At 39.0% G+C, this 20490-nt stretch overlaps 1 protein-coding gene across 1 annotated transcript in view; it reads right to left on the bottom strand.

Moving 5' to 3' along the window:
• Positions 1-20490, bottom strand: part of edar (ectodysplasin A receptor) — a 90406-nt gene that overhangs the window by 4987 nt on the left and 64929 nt on the right. Inside the window, exons 6-11 of the mRNA XM_067444685.1 lie at positions 14508-14591; positions 14221-14346; positions 13713-13787; positions 6693-6765; positions 1999-2170; positions 81-141 (exon numbers count right to left, since the gene is read on the bottom strand). Coding sequence (XP_067300786.1) covers positions 81-141; positions 1999-2170; positions 6693-6765; positions 13713-13787; positions 14221-14346; positions 14508-14591 — 591 coding nt within the window. The remainder of the gene's footprint in view (positions 1-80; positions 142-1998; positions 2171-6692; positions 6766-13712; positions 13788-14220; positions 14347-14507; positions 14592-20490) is intronic.

Consider the following 20490-nt stretch of genomic DNA (forward strand, 5'->3'; position numbering starts at 1 on the left):
CATCATCATCACCATCATCATCACCATCATCTGGTGATGAGTGTGTGTGTGTGTGTTTTCTACTGTACAGTCACACTCACCCTCCGCAACACTGCAGGCTTTAGTGTACAGGTCCAGGATCTTTTTCCTTCGGCTGTGAATCTGCAGGAACAGGGAACGTTAGGACGAGTCTACAGCACACACTCTCACAGCCTCACCTCTTCACGACTGCTCTGAGTCTGAAAAAAACATCCTTACAAAGTATTTATATATGAAATCATAATTATGAGTCTGAATTGACAAAGCATTGGCATTCAAAGTCGAATTAATGACAGTCATAATTATGACATACTGAATTATGAGTTAGTGGAAGCCCACGGGGAATCAAAATTAAGATAAAAAGTTATAATTATGATAGAAAGTCATAATTTCAACTTTTTTATCTCAATTTTGACTCCTCTTATAATCAAATTTGTATATCATAATTATGACTTGTCAATTTTCTACTTTTTATATCAATTTAAACTGTCATAATTATGACTGTCAGTTATATAATATGTTAATATTACTTTTTATCATAATTTAGACCATTTCAGTTTCAAATCTTTTCTCATAATTTGACTTTTTGTCTATTTCGACTCGTCTCTGATAATTGACTTTAGTGTCATAATTATGAACTTTGTCAAATTTCAACTTAGTATGTCAATTATGACTTCTCATAATTATTACTTTTCCTCAATTTTGACTCTTCTCTCATAATTTAATGACTATACCTTTTTATCTCTTATATATTTTTAGTATAATTTAGACTTTATCTGTTTCGACTCTTCTCTCATAAATTGACTATGAATGTCTATTTTGACTTTTTGATATTTTTCTTGTTTTAAGCAAAACATCCTAATTTTGATATTTTTTCCAGAAAACGATAGCCAATATCTTCAGTGGTTTCTCTTCTCCAGTAAATCTATCCTGATTTGAGAATGTTTAGATATTTGTGCTGGAAAACCAGACAGAAACCCTGAGGAAGAGCATCATGTTTCACAGTGCTGTTTCACTTCTAATGATTAATGCTCATGCACGTGATCATCCGATGGTGTGTGTGTGTGTGGTGTGGTCCTGACCCCGGTGGCTCTGCTGCTGTTGCTGATGGTGTGTGTGTGTGTGGTGTGGTCCTGACCCCGGTGGCTCTGCTGCTGTTGCTGATGGTGTGTGTGTGCACTTGTTTTTGTGAAATATGAGTACTCAAATGTGTATAATGCCATGGGTATGACACAGGTATTACAGGAGAGGGTGAAATATGAGGACATTACCCATGGCCCCACTTTACAAACGGCTTATAAATCAGACAGGAGGAGTTTTTTTTTGAAAGTAAAAATGCAGAATGTTTCCTGTGATGGGTAGGTTTAGGGGCTGTGTGTGTGTGTGTGTGTGTGTGTGTGAGGTTTAGGGGCAGTGGCAGTGTAAGGGGATAGAAAATATGTTTTGTACATTATAAAAAATAATTACGCCTATGTCCTCACATTTCACAAAAACAAACGTGTATGTGTGTGTGGTGTGGTCCTGCTGTTGCTGATGGTGAGTGTGTGTGTGTGTGTGTGTGTGTGTGTGTGTGTGTGAGTGTGATTGTGAGTATGAGTGTGTGTGTGTGCGGCCCTCAACCCGTTGGCTCTGCTGCGGTTGCTGATGGTGTGTGTGTGTGTGGCCCTCACCCTGGTGGCATTGCTGCTGTTGCTGAGGGTGTGAGAGAGTGTGTGTGTATGTGTGTGCGCAGGCGAGCGGCCCTCACCCTGGTGGTTCTGCTGCTCTTGCTGATGGTATGAGTGTGTGTGTGTGTGTGTGTTCGGCCCTCACCCCGGTGGCTCTGCTGCTGTTGCTGATGGTGTGAGTGTGAGAGTGTGAGAGTGTGTGAGTGTGTGTGTGTGTGTGTGTGTGCTGCCCTCACCCCGGTGGCTCTGCTGCTGTTGCTGTTGGTATGAGTGTGTGTGTGTGTGTGTGTGTGTGTGTGTGTGCTGCCCTCACCCCGGTGGCTCTGCTGCTGTTGCTGACGGTGTGTGTGGAGCAGGTCTTGTCCCGCGTCAGATGCACCAGAGACAGAAGGCAGAGGTCGGCCTGTTTATCCTGCGCCGCCTCCTCATCACTGTCGATGCTGCGGCTCAAGAGCTGCTCGTTCTCTGACGACGCGTCGTTCTCACTGCAACAGGACAAAAGCCTTCAGCGTTCAACACAATCACAGCCCAAACGCAGGAAACGCGCTCATGTTGGGATGCCGTTTGGGAACGCAATCGTGTGAGACGCTTCGGGGGGGAATTAAGGTATTTAAGGTATTAATTGACTCGGGCGTTTCAGAGCCACCAAACCAACATTTGAGATGCTGCGATACGATTGGTCCGCTGGTTAGTCCAGTTATTATTTAATAAGTTAATAAGTTGCCTGTTTGCCTTAAAATTTTGAGTTCATTGAAGTTAAAAATTTGAGTTAATACAATGAACATTTTTGAGACTCGATAACCTTTAATCAAATATTATTAAAATATTAATTTTTTTTAAAGAAGCATATTGGGTAATTGTGTGTGTTTTATTTGTGATGACGCAGTGAAACATGCTAAATAGTGCTATTTTCATGATTTATCACATTTTTTATGTGGTTCAGATACAATCATATTTTGAGTTTCTATTTATTAAACAAATTTCCTTCATTGTATCAACTCAAATTTTTTATTTCAATAAACTCAAACTTTTTAAGGCAACCAGTGGCTTACTTTTTTAAGTTAAACCAACAATATTTTTTTTTACAGTGTAGTAGTCCCCTGGTAGTTATGAAAAAATGCGTGGTTATCGATTAGCTACAATGTAAAATCCAACAGTGATTCTAACTAACACTTTTTAGTTAACTTTACTTAATGTCTTAATTGTAAAAATCTAGTAATCTGTACTATCCACATACTATTCCTTGCTAGTTTATTAATTGATTGGTGTGAGTGCCATTTTGTCAATCAAAAAACGACAACAACTCACCATTATGGAGATCAGTGTTCACTTTGGCTGCTTGTAACATTCATATTATTATAACTCTCTTCCTATTGATGCAGCCATGCAACAAGAAACCACAGTTATTTGGTTTCAAAGGAAGATAAGTAATAAATATGTTGATTTTAAAAGTTGACCTAGAGCTACTGAATAATGAACTATAGTTAACCAATTTTAGAGCTAACACTTACGTCATAAACACCTGTGAAAGTTTTAATTATTGGCTTGATATAATCCTAGCCTGGCTCTGCCCTCCTACGTACTTCCGCTCAATTTTCATTTTCCTTCAGTACTACGTCTGGGACTGCTGTGGATTTCTCCGAACAAATTTTTACCGGTCCAATCAGCGAACAGAGGGAGTGGCTGAGAACGATGACGTTGATGTCGAGCGCTAGTTTGAGTTGTTGTTCAGTAATGGCGGCGGAGAAAGATGCAAACTAAACCATTCATTGCATTGCGGCAGCGCTGCCGAATATCCAGAAGTTAAAGCCGGAGCAATAACAGTCTTTGCTGGGGTTTGTTGGTGATCCTCCAACAGGGTAAATTCGGTAAAAGTTTGATTTTCCAGATCGCTTCGTTAGTGATGAAGGAGTTGGCTGAAGCTATTCGGACGGTAACTGTTTCTCGTGGGGTCGGAAGGTATTGCCATTATTTAAGTTACAGGGACTGGTCAGTTATTTTATTGCCGTCCGTCTCTCACCACCTGCGTAAAAATCCCCGGCCGAGTTACCGACTGCTTTTGACAAATGCAAGGTCGTGTTGATGTAACAGCTGTCCGAATCCACATCTCTTGAGTTTTCAACAATATATCACTTCAAAATTCGCTCTTTGTAATCATTTTTGACCACTGCAGAACACCATACGGTTGCTTTGCTGTTATTAGGATGCATTTCTAGACTTGTATTTCCTTAAAATGCTGGCAAGTATTTAGAAGAGCAATATATTTCATCACCGCTCAAACAAATTAAAATAAAAGCACTTAAACATTTGAATTGGTCCGTTATTTATAGCAGCATTTATTATCATACCAAGCATATGACATTTTATTTACAGCATACAATGATGTTACGGACCGCGTGAGCGCCGCATTCCCGATCACAAAACTCTCCTCTCCACCGTGGCGTGAATAAATCACAATCCGAATGCACGAGTTTTAGGTTTTATCCTATAGTTTTATTACTGAGGTGGCGTGCACATGTGCACTTTTATTTTGTGGGATTTCCATGAGTGAAACAGGCGAAGGGCGCATGACATACGTCACGACCAAACGTTAGCGATGGGTTATGGCAGACCCAGAGTGGCTCAGGGCAGATCCAATAGTTTTAAACCTCAACAGGGTGCCCGCCTTCGCGGAAATAAACCCTCGTCAATGGAGAGTGGCCAGACTCTATGTACAAATGAAATGTACGAGAGTCTGGTAAAACCAGGCTAATATAATCCCTCTATATTGTATCAATATCTTGCACTTGATCATGCTTGAGTCACACACACACTTCAACATTCAGCAAAACACAACAATGGTAGCCATACGAGTAAACCTAAAGTAAAAGATCAAGTGCTCTCTACAGTTCTTTTTTAGTTACTAGAACTCTTGTGTAAGTGAACTAGACTAAACTGAGCATTTGTTAGCACAATATTTCTTGCTAGTTAGTAGTAGTTACTACACTGTAAAACAATTATCGTGATTTTAACGGTTAAAACAGTTAATTGGTTAACAGAAAGCTTCTGCACTACATACGGTGAATAACTGTAACAGATCTAACCTTACATTTAATTTAATTTTACAGTAAAATACCATTACATTTACAGTTTTGGAAGTGAAAAAGAACAAGTTGTTGTGTAATTTACAGTGAAAAACAGCAAACATTCCCAGAATTCCCTTTCCTTTCTGATCAATTATGTACATTATGGATTTATGTTATATCTAATGTTGTTAATTTAATGTTTATTGCATTTTTAAAATGTCATGTGTGTTAGCATGATGGTGTTTAGTGTTTGTGTGAATGTACACTTCTTTATTAGTATTGTCCTCCTAAAAGCTTTGATTGATCATGTGACTTTCATCTCCACTGTGATTGGTGGTTGTCAGTATATATTAAAGATACACAGATATTAGTATTTCATTAGGTTGGTAATGTAACATTGTTTCTGTTAATGAATTACGGTTATTTACTGTAAATTTGATTTAAATCTGTAAATCCTAAAATGTTGCTACCGTATTTATTACGGTAAAGTTCTGGCTTTTTTTTTTTACTGAAAATTTAACAGGGATTTTTTTACAGTGTGTGTTAATATAGCGTTACTCATTTGTTCCGGTGTAGTTATTCATTAAATGTGCAATATGTAACTTTTTTTCAGTAACATATCAAAACAACATCAGATCAATGCTTACAATATCCAAAATGTTTGCAACTATTTGTAAATCGTGAGAAAGTTGCTATTTTAACCAATGAACCGGGATGTGTGATTTCTCGGTCGAGTCCTATCCCGATTCTTTCCCACCAGCTGTGAGTGTCCCAAAATGTCCCAAGATTCTGCACTCAAATGTGTGTGTGTGTGTGGGCATGTTTCTGTGACATATGAGGACACAAATGTGTATAATGCCATGGGTATGACACAGGTATTACAGGAGAGGGTGAAATATGAGGACATTACCCATGGCCCCACTTTACAAAAGGCTTATAAATCACACAGGAGGAGTTTCCTGTGATGGGTAGGTTTAGGGGTAGTGTGTGTGTGTGTGTGTGTGTGTGTGTGTGTGTGTGTGTGTGTGTGTGTGTGTGTGTGTGTGTGTGATGGGTAGGTTTAGGGGTAGGGGCAGTGTAAGGGGATAGAAAGTACGGTTTGTACAGTACCATTACGCCTATTGAATTGCTCCATATGTCACAAAAACAAACAAGTTTGTGTGTGTGTGTGTGTGAGTGTGTGAGTGAGTATTTCGAATAGGCGACCTCTAGCGGATGGAAAACTTTCATAGTGCACCTTTAATGATGGACAAGTTTTCTAAAGTGTAACTAAAAGGCTAAATTCCCTGATTATCTTCGATCCTTTTCCAAGTCATTGTCTCAGTATTCTGGACCGGAGTGTTTATTCCCTTGAGTGAAGCTGATGAAAGAGCCAGATTTAGACATTTGCTCTTGTGGTTTATGATAATATGCGCTGACTAGCCTGTTGTTTTCAGCGTGCAGTTGAATTTCCCCGGAAGAGGCTGACAAAGACGGCTTAGAGACGCGCACAGAATGTCATTGTTTTCAGACACTCGATACCTACTCTGGTTTGGCTCCGAGGCTTCACACGTCGCCAATAGATCATCTGCTATATCTGAGCATTATTAACCAATGCATGCTAGTGTTTAGTATTCAGGAAAGCCGCTTTATGTCTTTATTCAAGCTTCTGCTCTTCCTCAAAAAAGGTTTGAGGCGTAAAGGTGCGATCCTGTGTTTGAAACAGAAGTATTTTCACCTGGTGGTATTTGGCTGCGCCGCTGCGTAATTATCACACGCTTGATTATGTTTGTCTGAGATGAACATTGCGTCGCTTCAGGCTGGATCTGCTGGATCTGTGTTCGTCTGCGAGCCACATGATGTTTCAGGCGAACACAAACACGTCCTGCGGTGGCTGAGTTTAAACCGCTGCTGTTTAAACCGGGTGTCATGGGTGGGTTTAGTTCAGTTGTGTAACACTCACCTCTTTGCTGTTTTTGGAGATGAAGGCTTGAGCTTATCAAATTCATCCTTCTCTGCAAAGATCACCACGGCTTCTGGAAGGACAACGATTGAGGATCAGATCAGATCTCTGCACTTATGACATCGAGAACATGAAACGGAAATATTAGCCATGAGAACAATACACACACCTAAATGATTATTAGGAACACCTGTTCAATTTCTCATTAATGCAATTATCTAATAAACCAATCACATGGCAGTTGTTTCAGTGCATTTAGGGCTGTGGTCCTGGTCAAGACAATCTCCTGAACTCCAAACTGAATGTCAGAATGGGAAAGAAAGGAGATTTAAGCTATTTATAGCTCGGCATGGTTGTTGGTGCCAGACGGGCCGGTCTGAGTATTTCACAATCTGCTCAGTTACTGGGATTTTCATACACTACCATTAATAGGGTTTACAAAGAATGGTGTGAAAAGGGAAAAACATCCAGTATGCAGCAGTCCTGTGGGAGAAAATGCCTTGCTGATGCTCGAGGTCAGAGGAGAATGGGCCGACTGAGTCAAGCTGATAGAAGAGCAACTTTGACTGAAATAACCACTCGTTACAACCGAGTTATGCAGCAAAGCATTTGTGACGCCACAACACACACAACCTTGAGGCGGATGGGCTACAACAGCAGAAGACCCCACCGGGTACCACTCATCTCCAATACAAATAGGAAAAAGAGGCTACAATTGGCACGAGCTCACCAAAATTGGACAGTTGAAGACTGAAAAATGTTGCCTGGTCTGATGAGTCTTGATTTCTGTTGAGACATTCAGATGGTAGAGTCAGAATTTGGCGTAAACAGAATGAGAACATGGATCCATCATGCCTTGTTCCCACTGTGCAGGCTGGTGGTGGTGGTGTAATGGTGTGGGGGATGTTTTCTTGGCACACTTTAGGTCCCTTAGTGCCAATTGGGCATCGTTTAAATGCCACGGCCTACCTGAGCATTGTTTCTGACCATGTCCATCCCTTTATGACCACCATGTCCCCATCCTCTGATGGCTACTTCCAGCAGGATAATGCACCATGTCACAAAGCTCCAATCATTTCAAATTGGTTTCTTGAACATGCCAATGAGTTGACTGTACTAAAATGGCCACCACAGTTACCAGATCTCAACCCAGTAGAGCATCTTTGGGATGTGGTGGAACGGGAGCTTCGTGCCCTGGATGTGCATCCCACAAATCTCCATCAACTGCAAGATGCTCTCCTATCAATATGGGCCGACATTTCTAAAGAATGCTTTCAGCAGCTTGGTGAATCAATGCCACGGAGAATTAAAGCAGTTCTGAAGGCCAAAGGGGGTCAAACACAGTATTAGTGTGGTGTTCCTAATAATCCTTTAGGTGAGCGTATAAGCAGTGTTACTAATGTCATGTTGAAAAATAGGGCTGTACGATTTTGGGGGGAAATCTAATTGCAATAACAAATGGGATTGAAAACAAACAAACAAAAAAAAATCTGCTTGTTTGTAGAGCTGCACAATTTGGCCAAAGTGATGTGATGATATAACAATTTGGCTATAAAATAGTAATAATGATAAAAATATGAATATTAATTATAATAGTAATATCTTAATAAAATCTGATTTCTGTTTGTAGAGCTGCACAATTTGTTTTGATAATATATATATATTTGACAAAAACAAACAAAAAACAAATAATGTGTAATAACACATTATGTGTAATAATCATAATGTTAATAATAATTATAATAAAAATTATAATGATATATAATTATAATGATTTATAATATAACAATAATGTTAATGATAATGATAATAATGTTAATAAAATATGAATATTTATTTTACTACTACTACTACTACCAATAATAATGAGGATTTGTTAATAATAAATTGTTATTATTAATAACAATACTAATAATAATATCAATAATAATGGTATCAATAATGTTGGTACAAATAATAATGTTAATAAAGGTATTAATAATAATAATAATAATAATAATAATAATATTGTAATCATAAATAAAATCTGATTATTTGTAGAGCTGCACAAGTTGTCAAAATGTTTGTGATAATATATCAATTTGGCTATAAAATAATATATTAATAATACATGAATATAATTAATATAATATAATATATAATTATTATTATGCTTTTAATAATCATTTAAATAACGATAATGTTAATAATAATATTAATTATGTTAATTATAATAGTAGTAGTAGTAGTAGTAGTAATAATAATAACAATACATTATAATAATAATATTATTAAGAATATATAAAGAACAAAAAAGAAATATTACTATTGCAATATTTCACTGTAAAATTAAAAAGTCAAGTATTTAAGAAAGACTATCACTGGATAATGAGCTGCTTATGTGTAAATAAACAGTGCATATATTTGTTAAATTAGACTGCAGCTTTAGCAGTGTGATAACTGCACTAAGCCATATCCTGATTATGATTAATAATGCAGCTCTAATAAATGACATCAACATTTAAAAAGCATAAATTCACCATAAAACAGCCCTGAAAGTCAAAGATTTCAGCGAAAGAGAAGCGGATGAATGAATGTTAGTGTATGTCTCAACATTAATCTGGGTTCAGACAGGATGAGCGAACAGCTACTGTACTCGCGTTTATCCCGTGCTAATTCCCACCGGATATTCTTGGCTAAGCCACTTATAATAACAGAATACATGGAAGAGATCGGCTCAGTAACGCTGACGTTCACACACACAGATCATGGTGTGCTTGCCACATGCATATGTGTGTGTTCTGATCAGGAACTTGAACGCATTAGTGCTCATATAAATTAATGCACAATAATTAAAGGATTAGTTCACTTCAAAATGAACATTTCCTGATGATTTAATCACCCCCATCTCATCCAAGATACTCATGTCTTTCTTTCTTCAGTGGAAAAGTAATGACGTTTTTTGAGGAAAACATTCCAGGATTATTCTCCATATAATGGACTTCAATGGGAACCAGCGGTTGAAGGTCCAAATCAATGAGGAAGAGCTTCAAAGACTCTGATGGTCCCGAGGAATAGAGTCTGATCCACACAAACCATCACACATGACAAACCAAAAAACATTTATATACTTTTTATTCACTCTAAAAAATGCTGGGTTAAAAACAACCCAAGTTGGGTTGAAAATGGACAAACCCAGAAATTGGGTTGTTTGAATGGGTCCATTTACTAGGTTCAAACAACCCAATTTCTGGGTTTGTCCATTTCCAACCCAACTTGGGTTGTTTTTAACCCAGCATTTTTAGAGTGTTCTCAAATGCTCGACTTGGGTGTTGTTCTTCTTCACGGTGTATGATGTCATCACGTCAGAAAGGTCACGTGACGCTTGATTTAATCTTTGCATGTTCGTTTTAACACTGGGTCGGTTCAATTTGGATGTTTAGTTTTAACATCACGTGACCATTCTGACGTGATGACATCATACACCGTGAAGAACCACAACACCCAAGTCAAGCATTTGAGGATAAAAAGTAGAAAAATGTTTTTTTTTCTTGAAAATGTCCGATGGTTTGTGTGGATCAGACTCTATTCCTCTGGGATCGGTCAGAGTCTCTGAAGCTCTTCCTCTGAAACTGCATTGATTTGGACCTTCAACTGTTGCTTCCAAAATGTCCTCCAACCAATACGCCTATATAGTTCGTTTGTCACTTCCTTGAAATACGACCCATAGGAGCGTATACTAAAGTTGTGCCCCAAGCGAAAATATTTTAATTAATTAAATACGATGCACAGGAGCGTTTTCTAAAGTTGTGCTCCTATTGACAGCAGGACACTTTCATTTTAAAGCGTTTTCCCTTTTATTTCTAGCCTGACGTGGTCATACTCAGCTCTAGTCAGAATATCAGTCTGATGCTCCATTGTGCTGTGATTATAGGGCGTGTTTCAACCCAACCAGGAAAGACCTCGATTGGACAGACCTACAACCAATCAGAGCAACAGAGCGACGCATAACGTTAGTTGTCAAATGTCAACAGAGCTCAACTGCACTGTGTTGCCAAGTCCGCGTTTTTTTTCCGCGAGTTGTTTTCTATGTCCGCGGGTTGAAGCGACTATTATGTGATATATAGACCCATGAGTGCGAATTTTAGCAGCAACCTCGCCAAAATAACACACATTTTACCCCCCATACACCATTTTTTCCCCGGAGAACCCCCCGAGAAGCTATTGTTTAGGGCTAGTTGGCGGGTTTTGTTGTAAAAACTTGGCAACCCTGTCTGCACACGCGCTGGAATAAACGATCTTTGCCGGTGTTGTAAAAAAATAAAATAATTTAATGATACACAGAGCACTTACCCAACATGATCATCATTTCTGAGAGAAATAGTGAAGGTGATGCAGATACGAACAAGCTCTCCGTTTAGGATTCAGGCAAATATAATCCAAGCCCCTTTGATGACGTGATGATTACGTTACTGTTGATCATCTGTCCGTCATCGGCTAAAGCCCGCCCTGATGATCTCATTGGTCAGTTTCTGTTGATCATCTGTCCGTCATCGGCTAAAGCCCGCCCTGATGATCTCATTGGTCAGTTTCTGTTCGGGGATAATTACTCCTCTATGGAGCGAAGCCAGACCGAACCGCCCGACCTAAAAATGTTGTGGGCGGGGCTGAGTCCGGCTGGCATCCAGGTTATTTTATCTGCTTAATATTTCAGGTTTTGCATAGCTCGGTTAGTAAAGCATTTCGCTATACATCATGTGATCATGCGATCGTGGGTTTGATCCCAGGGAACACACACACGTGCTCATAAAGTGTGTATGCACTATAAATCACTGGGTAGCTTTAGGGATGGGGTGGGTGGAGTTGTAAATTAAAAAAATATATTTTTGCTAAATGGAAATATGACAAATGGTGGTAAAAAGTCCACACATTGCATTAAAATTAACGCGCATTTTGATTGGTAACGGCCAACCTACATCATTTCATGACGTCACGTAACGCGACAATGTCATTATTTTTACGCCAGCTAGAGGGCGCATGACTTTAAAACGCAAATATGGGTCGTGCTAGAAAAATGACATATAGAATCGTACTTTTTTGGAGGACAGGTTGGTTGGTTCCCATTGAAGTCCATTATGTGGAGAAAAATCCTGGAATGTTTTCCTCAAAAAACTGAAGAAAGACATGAACATCTTGGATGAGATGGGCGGAGTAAATCATCAGGACTTTTTCATTTTGAACTTAACTAATCCTTTAAGAATACATATTGCATATTCATAATTCATGCAAAACACCATAAAACTCGAATAAACATATTTTACTGGATTGTGCTGTTTTAATGTAAATAGAGAGTTATTTCACTATACTGTTATAATAACGTTTGTATTCAACAAATTTCATTTGATATTTTAAATATCTTAAATCATACAATTTAAAATAGCTATATTTGTTGTTCACTTCGGTTTCACCATGAAGATTATTTTTAATAGTAATTTAAATTATAAATAATAATAAAGTGCACTATGATTTCTACTCATTTTAAGGCCCGTTCTGTGGAAGCCCGTTTCCGCCACTCTTTCAAAAACAGAACGAGTAATTGCGAGTTTTTAATCACAGAATTCTGACTTTTTTTCTCATAATTGCGAGTTTTAAAGTCAGAATTTTGAGATGTAAACTTGCAATTGCGTAATATAAAGTCACAATTCTGACTGAGAAATAGTCGCAATTACTCTTTTTTAAATTTAATGGCAGAAACGTGCTTCCATACCGTTCACACCAAGAACGATAACTATAAAGATAACGATAACTATATAGTTTTGTTTATTATAAGCGCACTTCAGTTTTGTGGTCTGTCCCTTTAAATAATCAAGCTCATTAAAAGCAGGAGGGATTCTGATTGGCTGTTGGAGTTTTGTCATTTATAAGCTAGAAAAAGAGCTCAGTATGGCTTCACTGCCCTGTTATTGTACTATATTGTAACTATATCTTTATGGTCATATTATCATCCATGGGATTCTTTGATTGGTTGGTTGGTTGGTTGGTTGATTGATTGATTAGTTGATTGATTGATTGGTTGGTTGGTTGATTGGTTGATTGGTTGATTGATTGATTGGTTGGTTGATTGGTTGATTGGTTGATTGGTTGATTGATTGATTGATTGATTGATTGGTTGGTTGGTTGATTGATTGATTGGTTGATTGATTGATTGATTGATTGATTGATTGATTGGTTGGTTGGTTGGTTGGTTGGTTGATTGATTGATTGATTGATTGATTGATTGATTGATTGATTGATTGATTGATTGATTGATTGATTGATTGATTGATTGGTTGGTTGGTTGATTGATTGATTGATTGATTGATTGGTTGGTTGATTGATTGATTGGCTAAATGAGCCGCCGTGAGAGCGACTGAAACTGTCATTTCTGAACTGTAATTGTGAGGGGTTTTCCTCAGGATGTATGTAGAGACGTGTTGAGAACATTCAGTGCCGTCAGCGAGAGCGCAGCATTCCTGATGATCGCTCTCTCATGAGCATTATCTACACACACTCGTCAATCTGATGAGCGCTCACCCCGTCCCGTCAGATCCTCTTAAAGAGATCCTATTCACATGTTCATCTGTTTTTAGTGTGTGATGTTGCTGTTTGAGCATGAGCTCTTCTCTATATCAGTGTTTCTGAGCTCCTGAAACGCCTCTATTAGTCTTGAGTTTCTCCCGTGAACGAACACGTCACAATATTCCTCATTATAATAATTAATGCGCAGAATAAAGGGGCGGGCCTGGGTAAGTCAGTTAGTAGTGTGCTGAAACTGCCGGTTATGGTAAGGGGCGGGGCATTTCCCAAACACCAATCACAACACACTGATCCAGCCAACCAATCAGAGCACAGTGTGCTTTTCAGAAGGACGGGCTTCATAAGGAACTGAGTTACTGACAGACTGGGAAGAGAGGAGCCGCAACAATGGAGAATATGAGGAAATAATCAACATTCAATCTAGCAGTTTAACACCTAAAGATGTCAAATGAAGTGTTCTCTCACCTTGAACCTCTTTCTTCTCCTCCTGTTTGTTTGTTTGGGCTTCCACAGTCTTTATTATTTGTCCAGCGCAGCATGCTGGGAAAGAAGAGCGTTCTTCGGTTAGTGTCAAAGCACACTGTTGTTCATTTAACGTCTGGAGCAATAAGAAAGACTTTGAAATATGGATATCATCAAGTCAATGTAGACTGTGGTCAGAGCTTTCCTGTGGATCAACACATCATTTATGAGGAACGCTCACTAGAGATGGACACACACACACACACACACACACACACACACACACACACACACACACACACACACACACACACACACACACACACACACACACACACACACACACACACACACACACACACACTCACTCTTTTTTAAATTATTTTAGTGTTGTGTGTATGATGCTGTAAACTTTGATTTATCATGCAGTTGTCAGTATATTATAAAGGTTTTTCCTCTGTACTGGGTGAGCTCTATATTCCAGATCACGAATGTGTTGAGTTTATCTGACCTTGTCCGCTCGGTTTGGCCTTCAGGATGTAGAACATAATGATCATCACTATAGCGATTGCCATGATGAAGATGGTTGACATGGCGATGATGAGGGCTGTTGCTAGGTGACCTTGTCCTGTTGGATCTGGAACACAGTAAAATATTCTAAACCACTACAGATACAGAATTAGGCTGTCTGCTACACTGATTTTACCATGTTTACGACCCTTCTACATTAATGTAAAATGAGAACAGAACAATCCGTGTCATCAGAGATCATGTGATCAGATTCCCAGCATGCTTTACCTTTCTCCGGCTGCTGGAATACAGTGGTGCTGCTGGACGACAAACTGGGAGCTTGACCTGCTGACGGCGGTGTGGACCGCATACCTTTAAAACAACAGGACAATCACATTCATTTAACAAAGAGGCAGCTACTAGCTGATCTACAGGTTTAAAACCAAACTTTAATAAAGCATCAAGTCAGTTCAGATTTTTAATAGTGCTGTTCACATTACACTCGGGTTCAAAGCAGCTTTCTATAATCTGTCTATAACACCTTAGTGCTTAAGCATAGAGCACTTTTTAAATGTCGCCCGGTTTTGGTCAGGTAGAGATTTAAATGTCGCCGGTTTTGGTCAGGTAGAGATTTAAATGTCGTCCGGTTTTGGTCAAGCAGAGATTTAAATTTCGTCCGGTTTTGGTCAAGTAGAGATTTAAATGTCGTCCGGTTTTGGTCAAGGAGAGATTTAAATGTCGCCCGGTTTTGGTCAGGTAGAGATTTAAATGTCGCCGGTTTTGGTCAAGCAGAGATTTAAATTTCGTCCGGTTTTGGTCAAGTAGAGATTTAAATGTCGTCCGGTTTTGGTCAAGTAGAGATTTAAATGTCGCCCGGTTTTGGTCAGGTAGAGATTTAAATGTCGCCGGTTTTGGTCAGGTAGAGATTTAAATGTCGTCCGGTTTTGGTCAGGTAGAGATTTAAATGTCGCCGGTTTTGGTCAGGTAGAGATTTAAATGTCGCCGGTTTTGGTCAGGTAGAGATTTAAATGTCGTCCGGTTTTGGTCAAGTAGAGATTTAAATGTCGTCCGGTTTTGGTCAAGGAGAGATTTAAATTTCGTCCGGTTTTGGTCAAGTAGAGATTTAAATGTCGTCCGGTTTTGGTCAAGTAGAGATTTAAATGTCGTCCGGTTTTGGTCAAGTAGAGATTTAAATGTCGTCCGGTTTTGGTCAAGTAGAGATTTAAATGTCGTCCGGTTTTGGTCAGGTAGAGATTTAAATGTCGCCGGTTTTGGTCAAGTAGAGATTTAAATGTCGTCCGGTTTTGGTCAAGTAGAGATTTAAATGTCGTCCGGTTTTCTTCAAGTAGAGATTTAAATGTCGTCCGGTTTTGGTCAAGGAGAGATTTAAATGTCGTCCGGTTTTGGTCAAGTAGAGATTTAAATGTCGTCTGGTTTTGGTCAAGTAGAGATTTAAATGTCGTCCGGTTTTGGTCAAGTAGAGATTTAAATGTCGTCCGGTTTTGGTCAAGTAGAGATTTAAATGTCGTCCGGTTTTGGTCAAGTAGAGATTTAAATGTCGCCGGTTTTGGTCAAGTAGAGATTTAAATGTCGTCCGGTTTTGTTCAAGTAGAGATTTAAATGTCGTCCGGTTTTGGTCAAGTAGAGATTTAAATGTCGTCCGGTTTTGGTCAAGTAGAGATTTAAATGTCGTCCGGTTTTGGTCAAGTAGAGATTTAAATTTCGTCTGGTTTTGGTCAAGTAGAGATTTAAATGTCGTCCGGTTTTGGTCAAGTAGAGATTTAAATGTCGTCCGGTTTTGGTCAAGCAGAGATTTAAATGTCGCCGGTTTTGGTCAAGTAGAGATTTAAATGTCGTCCGGTTTTGTTCAAGTAGAGATTTAAATGTCGTCTGGTTTTGGTCAAGTAGAGATTTAAATGTCGTCTGGTTTTGGTCAAGTAGAGATTTAAATGTCGCCGGTTTTGGTCAAGTAGAGATTTAAATGTCGCCGGTTTTGGTCAAGTAGAGATTTAAATGTCGCCGGTTTTGTTCAAGTAGAGATTTAAATGTCGTCTGGTTTTGGTCAAGTAGAGATTTAAATGTCGCCGGTTTTGGTCAAGTAGAGATTTAAATGTCGCCGGTTTTGTTCAAGTAGAGATTTAAATGTCGCCGGTTTTGGTCAAGTAGAGATTTAAATGTCGCCGGTTTTGTTCAAGTAGAGATTTAAATGTCGTCTGGTTTTGGTCAAGTAGAGATTTAAATGTCGTCTGGTTTTGGTCAAGTAGAGATTTAAATGTCGCCGGTTTTGGTCAAGTAGAGATTTAAATGTCGTCCGGTTTTGGTCAAGTAGAGATTTAAATGTCGTCCGGTTTTGGTCAAGTAGAGATTTAAATGTCGTCCGGTTTTGGTCAAGTAGAGATTTAAATGTCGTCCGGTTTTGGTCAAGTAGAGATTTAAATGTCGCCGGTTTTGGTCAAGTAGAGATTTAAATGTCGTCCGGTTTTGGTCAAGTAGAGATTTAAATGTCGTCCGGTTTTGGTCAAGTAGAGATTTAAATGTCGTCTGGTTTTGGTCAAGTAGAGATTTAAATGTCGCCGGTTTTGGTCAAGTAGAGATTTAAATGTCGTCTGGTTTTGGTCAAGTAGAGATTTAAATGTCGTCCGGTTTTCTTCAAGTAGAGATTTAAATGTCGTCCGGTTTTGGTCAAGTAGAGATTTAAATGTCGTCCGGTTTTGGTCAAGTAGAGATTTAAATGTCGTCCGGTTTTGGTCAAGTAGAGATTTAAATGTCGTCCGGTTTTGGTCAAGTAGAGATTTAAATGTCGTCCGGTTTTGGTCAAGTAGAGATTTAAATGTCGTCCGGTTTTGGTCAAGTAGAGATTTAAATGTCGTCCGGTTTTGGTCAAGGAGAGATTTAAATGTCGTCCGGTTTTGGTCAAGTAGAGATTTAAATGTCGCCGGTTTTGGTCAAGCAGAGATTTAAATGTCGTCCGGTTTTGTTCAAGTAGAGATTTAAATGTCGTCCGGTTTTGGTCAAGGAGAGATTTAAATGTCGTCCGGTTTTGGTCAAGTAGAGATTTAAATGTCGCCGGTTTTGGTCAAGCAGAGATTTAAATGTCGCCGGTTTTGGTCAAGTAGAGATTTAAATGTCGTCCGGTTTTGGTCAAGTAGAGATTTAAATGTCGTCCGGTTTTGGTCAAGTAGAGATTTAAATGTCGTCCGGTTTTGGTCAAGGAGAGATTTAAATGTCGTCCGGTTTTGGTCAAGTAGAGATTTAAATGTCGCCGGTTTTGGTCAAGCAGAGATTTAAATGTCGTCCGGTTTTGTTCAAGTAGAGATTTAAATGTCGTCCGGTTTTGGTCAAGGAGAGATTTAAATGTCGTCCGGTTTTGGTCAAGTAGAGATTTAAATGTCGCCGGTTTTGGTCAAGCAGAGATTTAAATGTCGCCGGTTTTGGTCAAGCAGAGATTTAAATGTCGCCGGTTTTGGTCAAGTAGAGATTTAAATGTCGTCCGGTTTTGGTCAAGGAGAGATTTAAATGTCGTCCGGTTTTGGTCAAGTAGAGATTTAAATGTCGCCGGTTTTGGTCAAGTAGAGATTTAAATGTCGTCCGGTTTTGGTCAAGTAGAGATTTAAATGTCGCCGGTTTTGGTCAAGTAGAGATTTAAATTTCGTCCGGTTTTGGTCAAGTAGAGATTTAAATGTCGTCCGGTTTTGGTCAAGTAGAGATTTAAATGTCGTCCGGTTTTGCTCAAGTAGAGATTTAAATGTCGTCCGGTTTTGGTCAAGTAGAGATTTAAATGTCGTCCGGTTTTGGTCAAGTAGAGATTTAAATGTCGTCCGGTTTTGGTCAAGTAGAGATTTAAATGTCGTCCGGTTTTGGTCAAGTAGAGATTTAAATTTCGTCCGGTTTTGGTCAAGTAGAGATTTAAATGTCGTCCGGTTTTGGTCAAGTAGAGATTTAAATTTCGTCTGGTTTTGGTCAAGTAGAGATTTAAATGTCGTCCGGTTTTGGTCAAGTAGAGATTTAAATTTCGTCTGGTTTTGGTCAAGTAGAGATTTAAATGTCGCCGGTTTTGGTCAAGTAGAGATTTAAATGTCGCCGGTTTTGGTCAAGTAGAGATTTAAATGTCGTCCGGTTTTGGTCAAGTAGAGATTTAAATTTCGTCTGGTTTTGGTCAAGTAGAGATTTAAATGTCGCCGGTTTTGGTCAAGTAGAGATTTAAATGTCGTCCGGTTTTGGTCAAGTAGAGATTTAAATGTCGTCCGGTTTTGGTCAAGTAGAGATTTAAATGTCGTCCGGTTTTGGTCAAGTAGAGATTTAAATGTCGTCCGGTTTTGGTCAAGTAGAGATTTAAATGTCGCCGGTTTTGGTCAAGTAGAGATTTAAAAGTCGCCCGGTTTTGGTCAAGTAGAGATTTAAATGTCGCCGGTTTTGGTCAAGTAGAGATTTAAATGTCGTCCGGTTTTGGTCAAGTAGAGATTTAAATGTCGCCGGTTTTGGTCAAGTAGAGATTTAAAAGTCGCCCGGTTTTGGTCAAGTAGAGATTTAAATGTCGCCGGTTTTGGTCAAGTAGAGATTTAAATGTCGTCCGGTTTTGGTCAAGTAGAGATTTAAATGTCGCCGGTTTTGGTCAAGTAGACATTTAAATGTCGTCCGGTTTTGGTCAAGTAGAGATTTAAATGTCGCCGGTTTTGGTCAAGTAGAGATTTAAATGTCGTCCGGTTTTGGTCAAGTAGAGATTTAAATGTCGCCGGTTTTGGTCAAGTAGAGATTTAAATGTCGCCGGTTTTGGTCAAGTAGAGATTTAAATGTCGCCGGTTTTGTTCAAGTAGAGATTTAAATGTCGTCCGGTTTTGGTCAAGTAGAGATTTAAATGTCGTCCGGTTTTGGTCAAGGAGAGATTTAAATGTCGTCCGGTTTTGGTCAAGGAGAGATTTAAATTTCGTCCGGTTTTGGTCAAGTAGAGATTTAAATGTCGTCCGGTTTTGGTCAAGTAGAGATTTAAATGTCGCCGGTCAAGTAGAGATTTAAATTTCGTCCGGTTTTGGTCAAGTAGAGATTTAAATGTCGTCCGGTTTTGGTCAAGGAGAGATTTAAATGTCGTCCGGTTTTGGTCAAGGAGAGATTTAAATTTCGTCCGGTTTTGGTCAAGTAGAGATTTAAATGTCGCCGGTTTTGGTCAAGTAGAGATTTAAATGTCGTCCGGTTTTGGTCAAGTAGAGATTTAAATGTCGCCGGTTTTGGTCAAGTAGAGATTTAAATGTCGTCCGGTTTTGGTCAAGTAGAGATTTAAATGTCGCCGGTTTTGGTCAAGTAGAGATTTAAATGTCGCCGGTTTTGGTCAAGTAGAGATTTAAATGTCGCCGGTTTTGGTCAAGTAGAGATTTAAATGTCGTCCGGTTTTGGTCAAGTAGAGATTTAAATGTCGCCGGTTTTGGTCAAGTAGAGATTTAAATGTCGTCCGGTTTTGGTCAAGTAGAGATTTAAATGTCGTCCGGTTTTGGTCAAGTAGAGATTTAAATGTCGCCGGTTTTGGTCAAGTAGAGATTTAAATGTCGCCGGTTTTGTTCAAGTAGAGATTTAAATGTCGTCCGGTTTTGGTCAAGTAGAGATTTAAATGTCGTCCGGTTTTGGTCAAGGAGAGATTTAAATGTCGTCCGGTTTTGGTCAAGGAGAGATTTAAATTTCGTCCGGTTTTGGTCAAGTAGAGATTTAAATGTCGTCCGGTTTTGGTCAAGTAGAGATTTAAATGTCGTCCGGTTTTGGTCAAGTAGAGATTTAAATGTCGCCGGTCAAGTAGAGATTTAAATTTCGTCCGGTTTTGGTCAAGTAGAGATTTAAATGTCGTCCGGTTTTGGTCAAGGAGAGATTTAAATGTCGTCCGGTTTTGGTCAAGGAGAGATTTAAATTTCGTCCGGTTTTGGTCAAGTAGAGATTTAAATGTCGTCCGGTTTTGGTCAAGTAGAGATTTAAATGTCGTCCGGTTTTGGTCAAGTAGAGATTTAAATGTCGCCGGTCAAGTAGAGATTTAAATTTCGTCCGGTTTTGGTCAAGTAGAGATTTTAATGTCGTCCGGTTTTGTTCAAGTAGAGATTTAAATGTCGTCCGGTTTTGGTCAAGTAGATATTTAAATGTCGTCCGGTTTTGGTCAAGTAGAGATTTAAATGTCGTCCGGTTTTGTTCAAGTAGAGATTTAAATGTCGTCCGGTTTTGGTCAAGTAGAGATTTAAATGTCGCCCGGTTTTGGTCAAGTAGAGATTTAAATGTCGTCTGGTTTTGGTCAAGTAGA

Source organism: Pseudorasbora parva, chromosome 5, assembly GCF_024679245.1.
Source record: "Pseudorasbora parva isolate DD20220531a chromosome 5, ASM2467924v1, whole genome shotgun sequence".
NCBI classification, from domain to species: domain Eukaryota; kingdom Metazoa; phylum Chordata; class Actinopteri; order Cypriniformes; family Gobionidae; genus Pseudorasbora; species Pseudorasbora parva.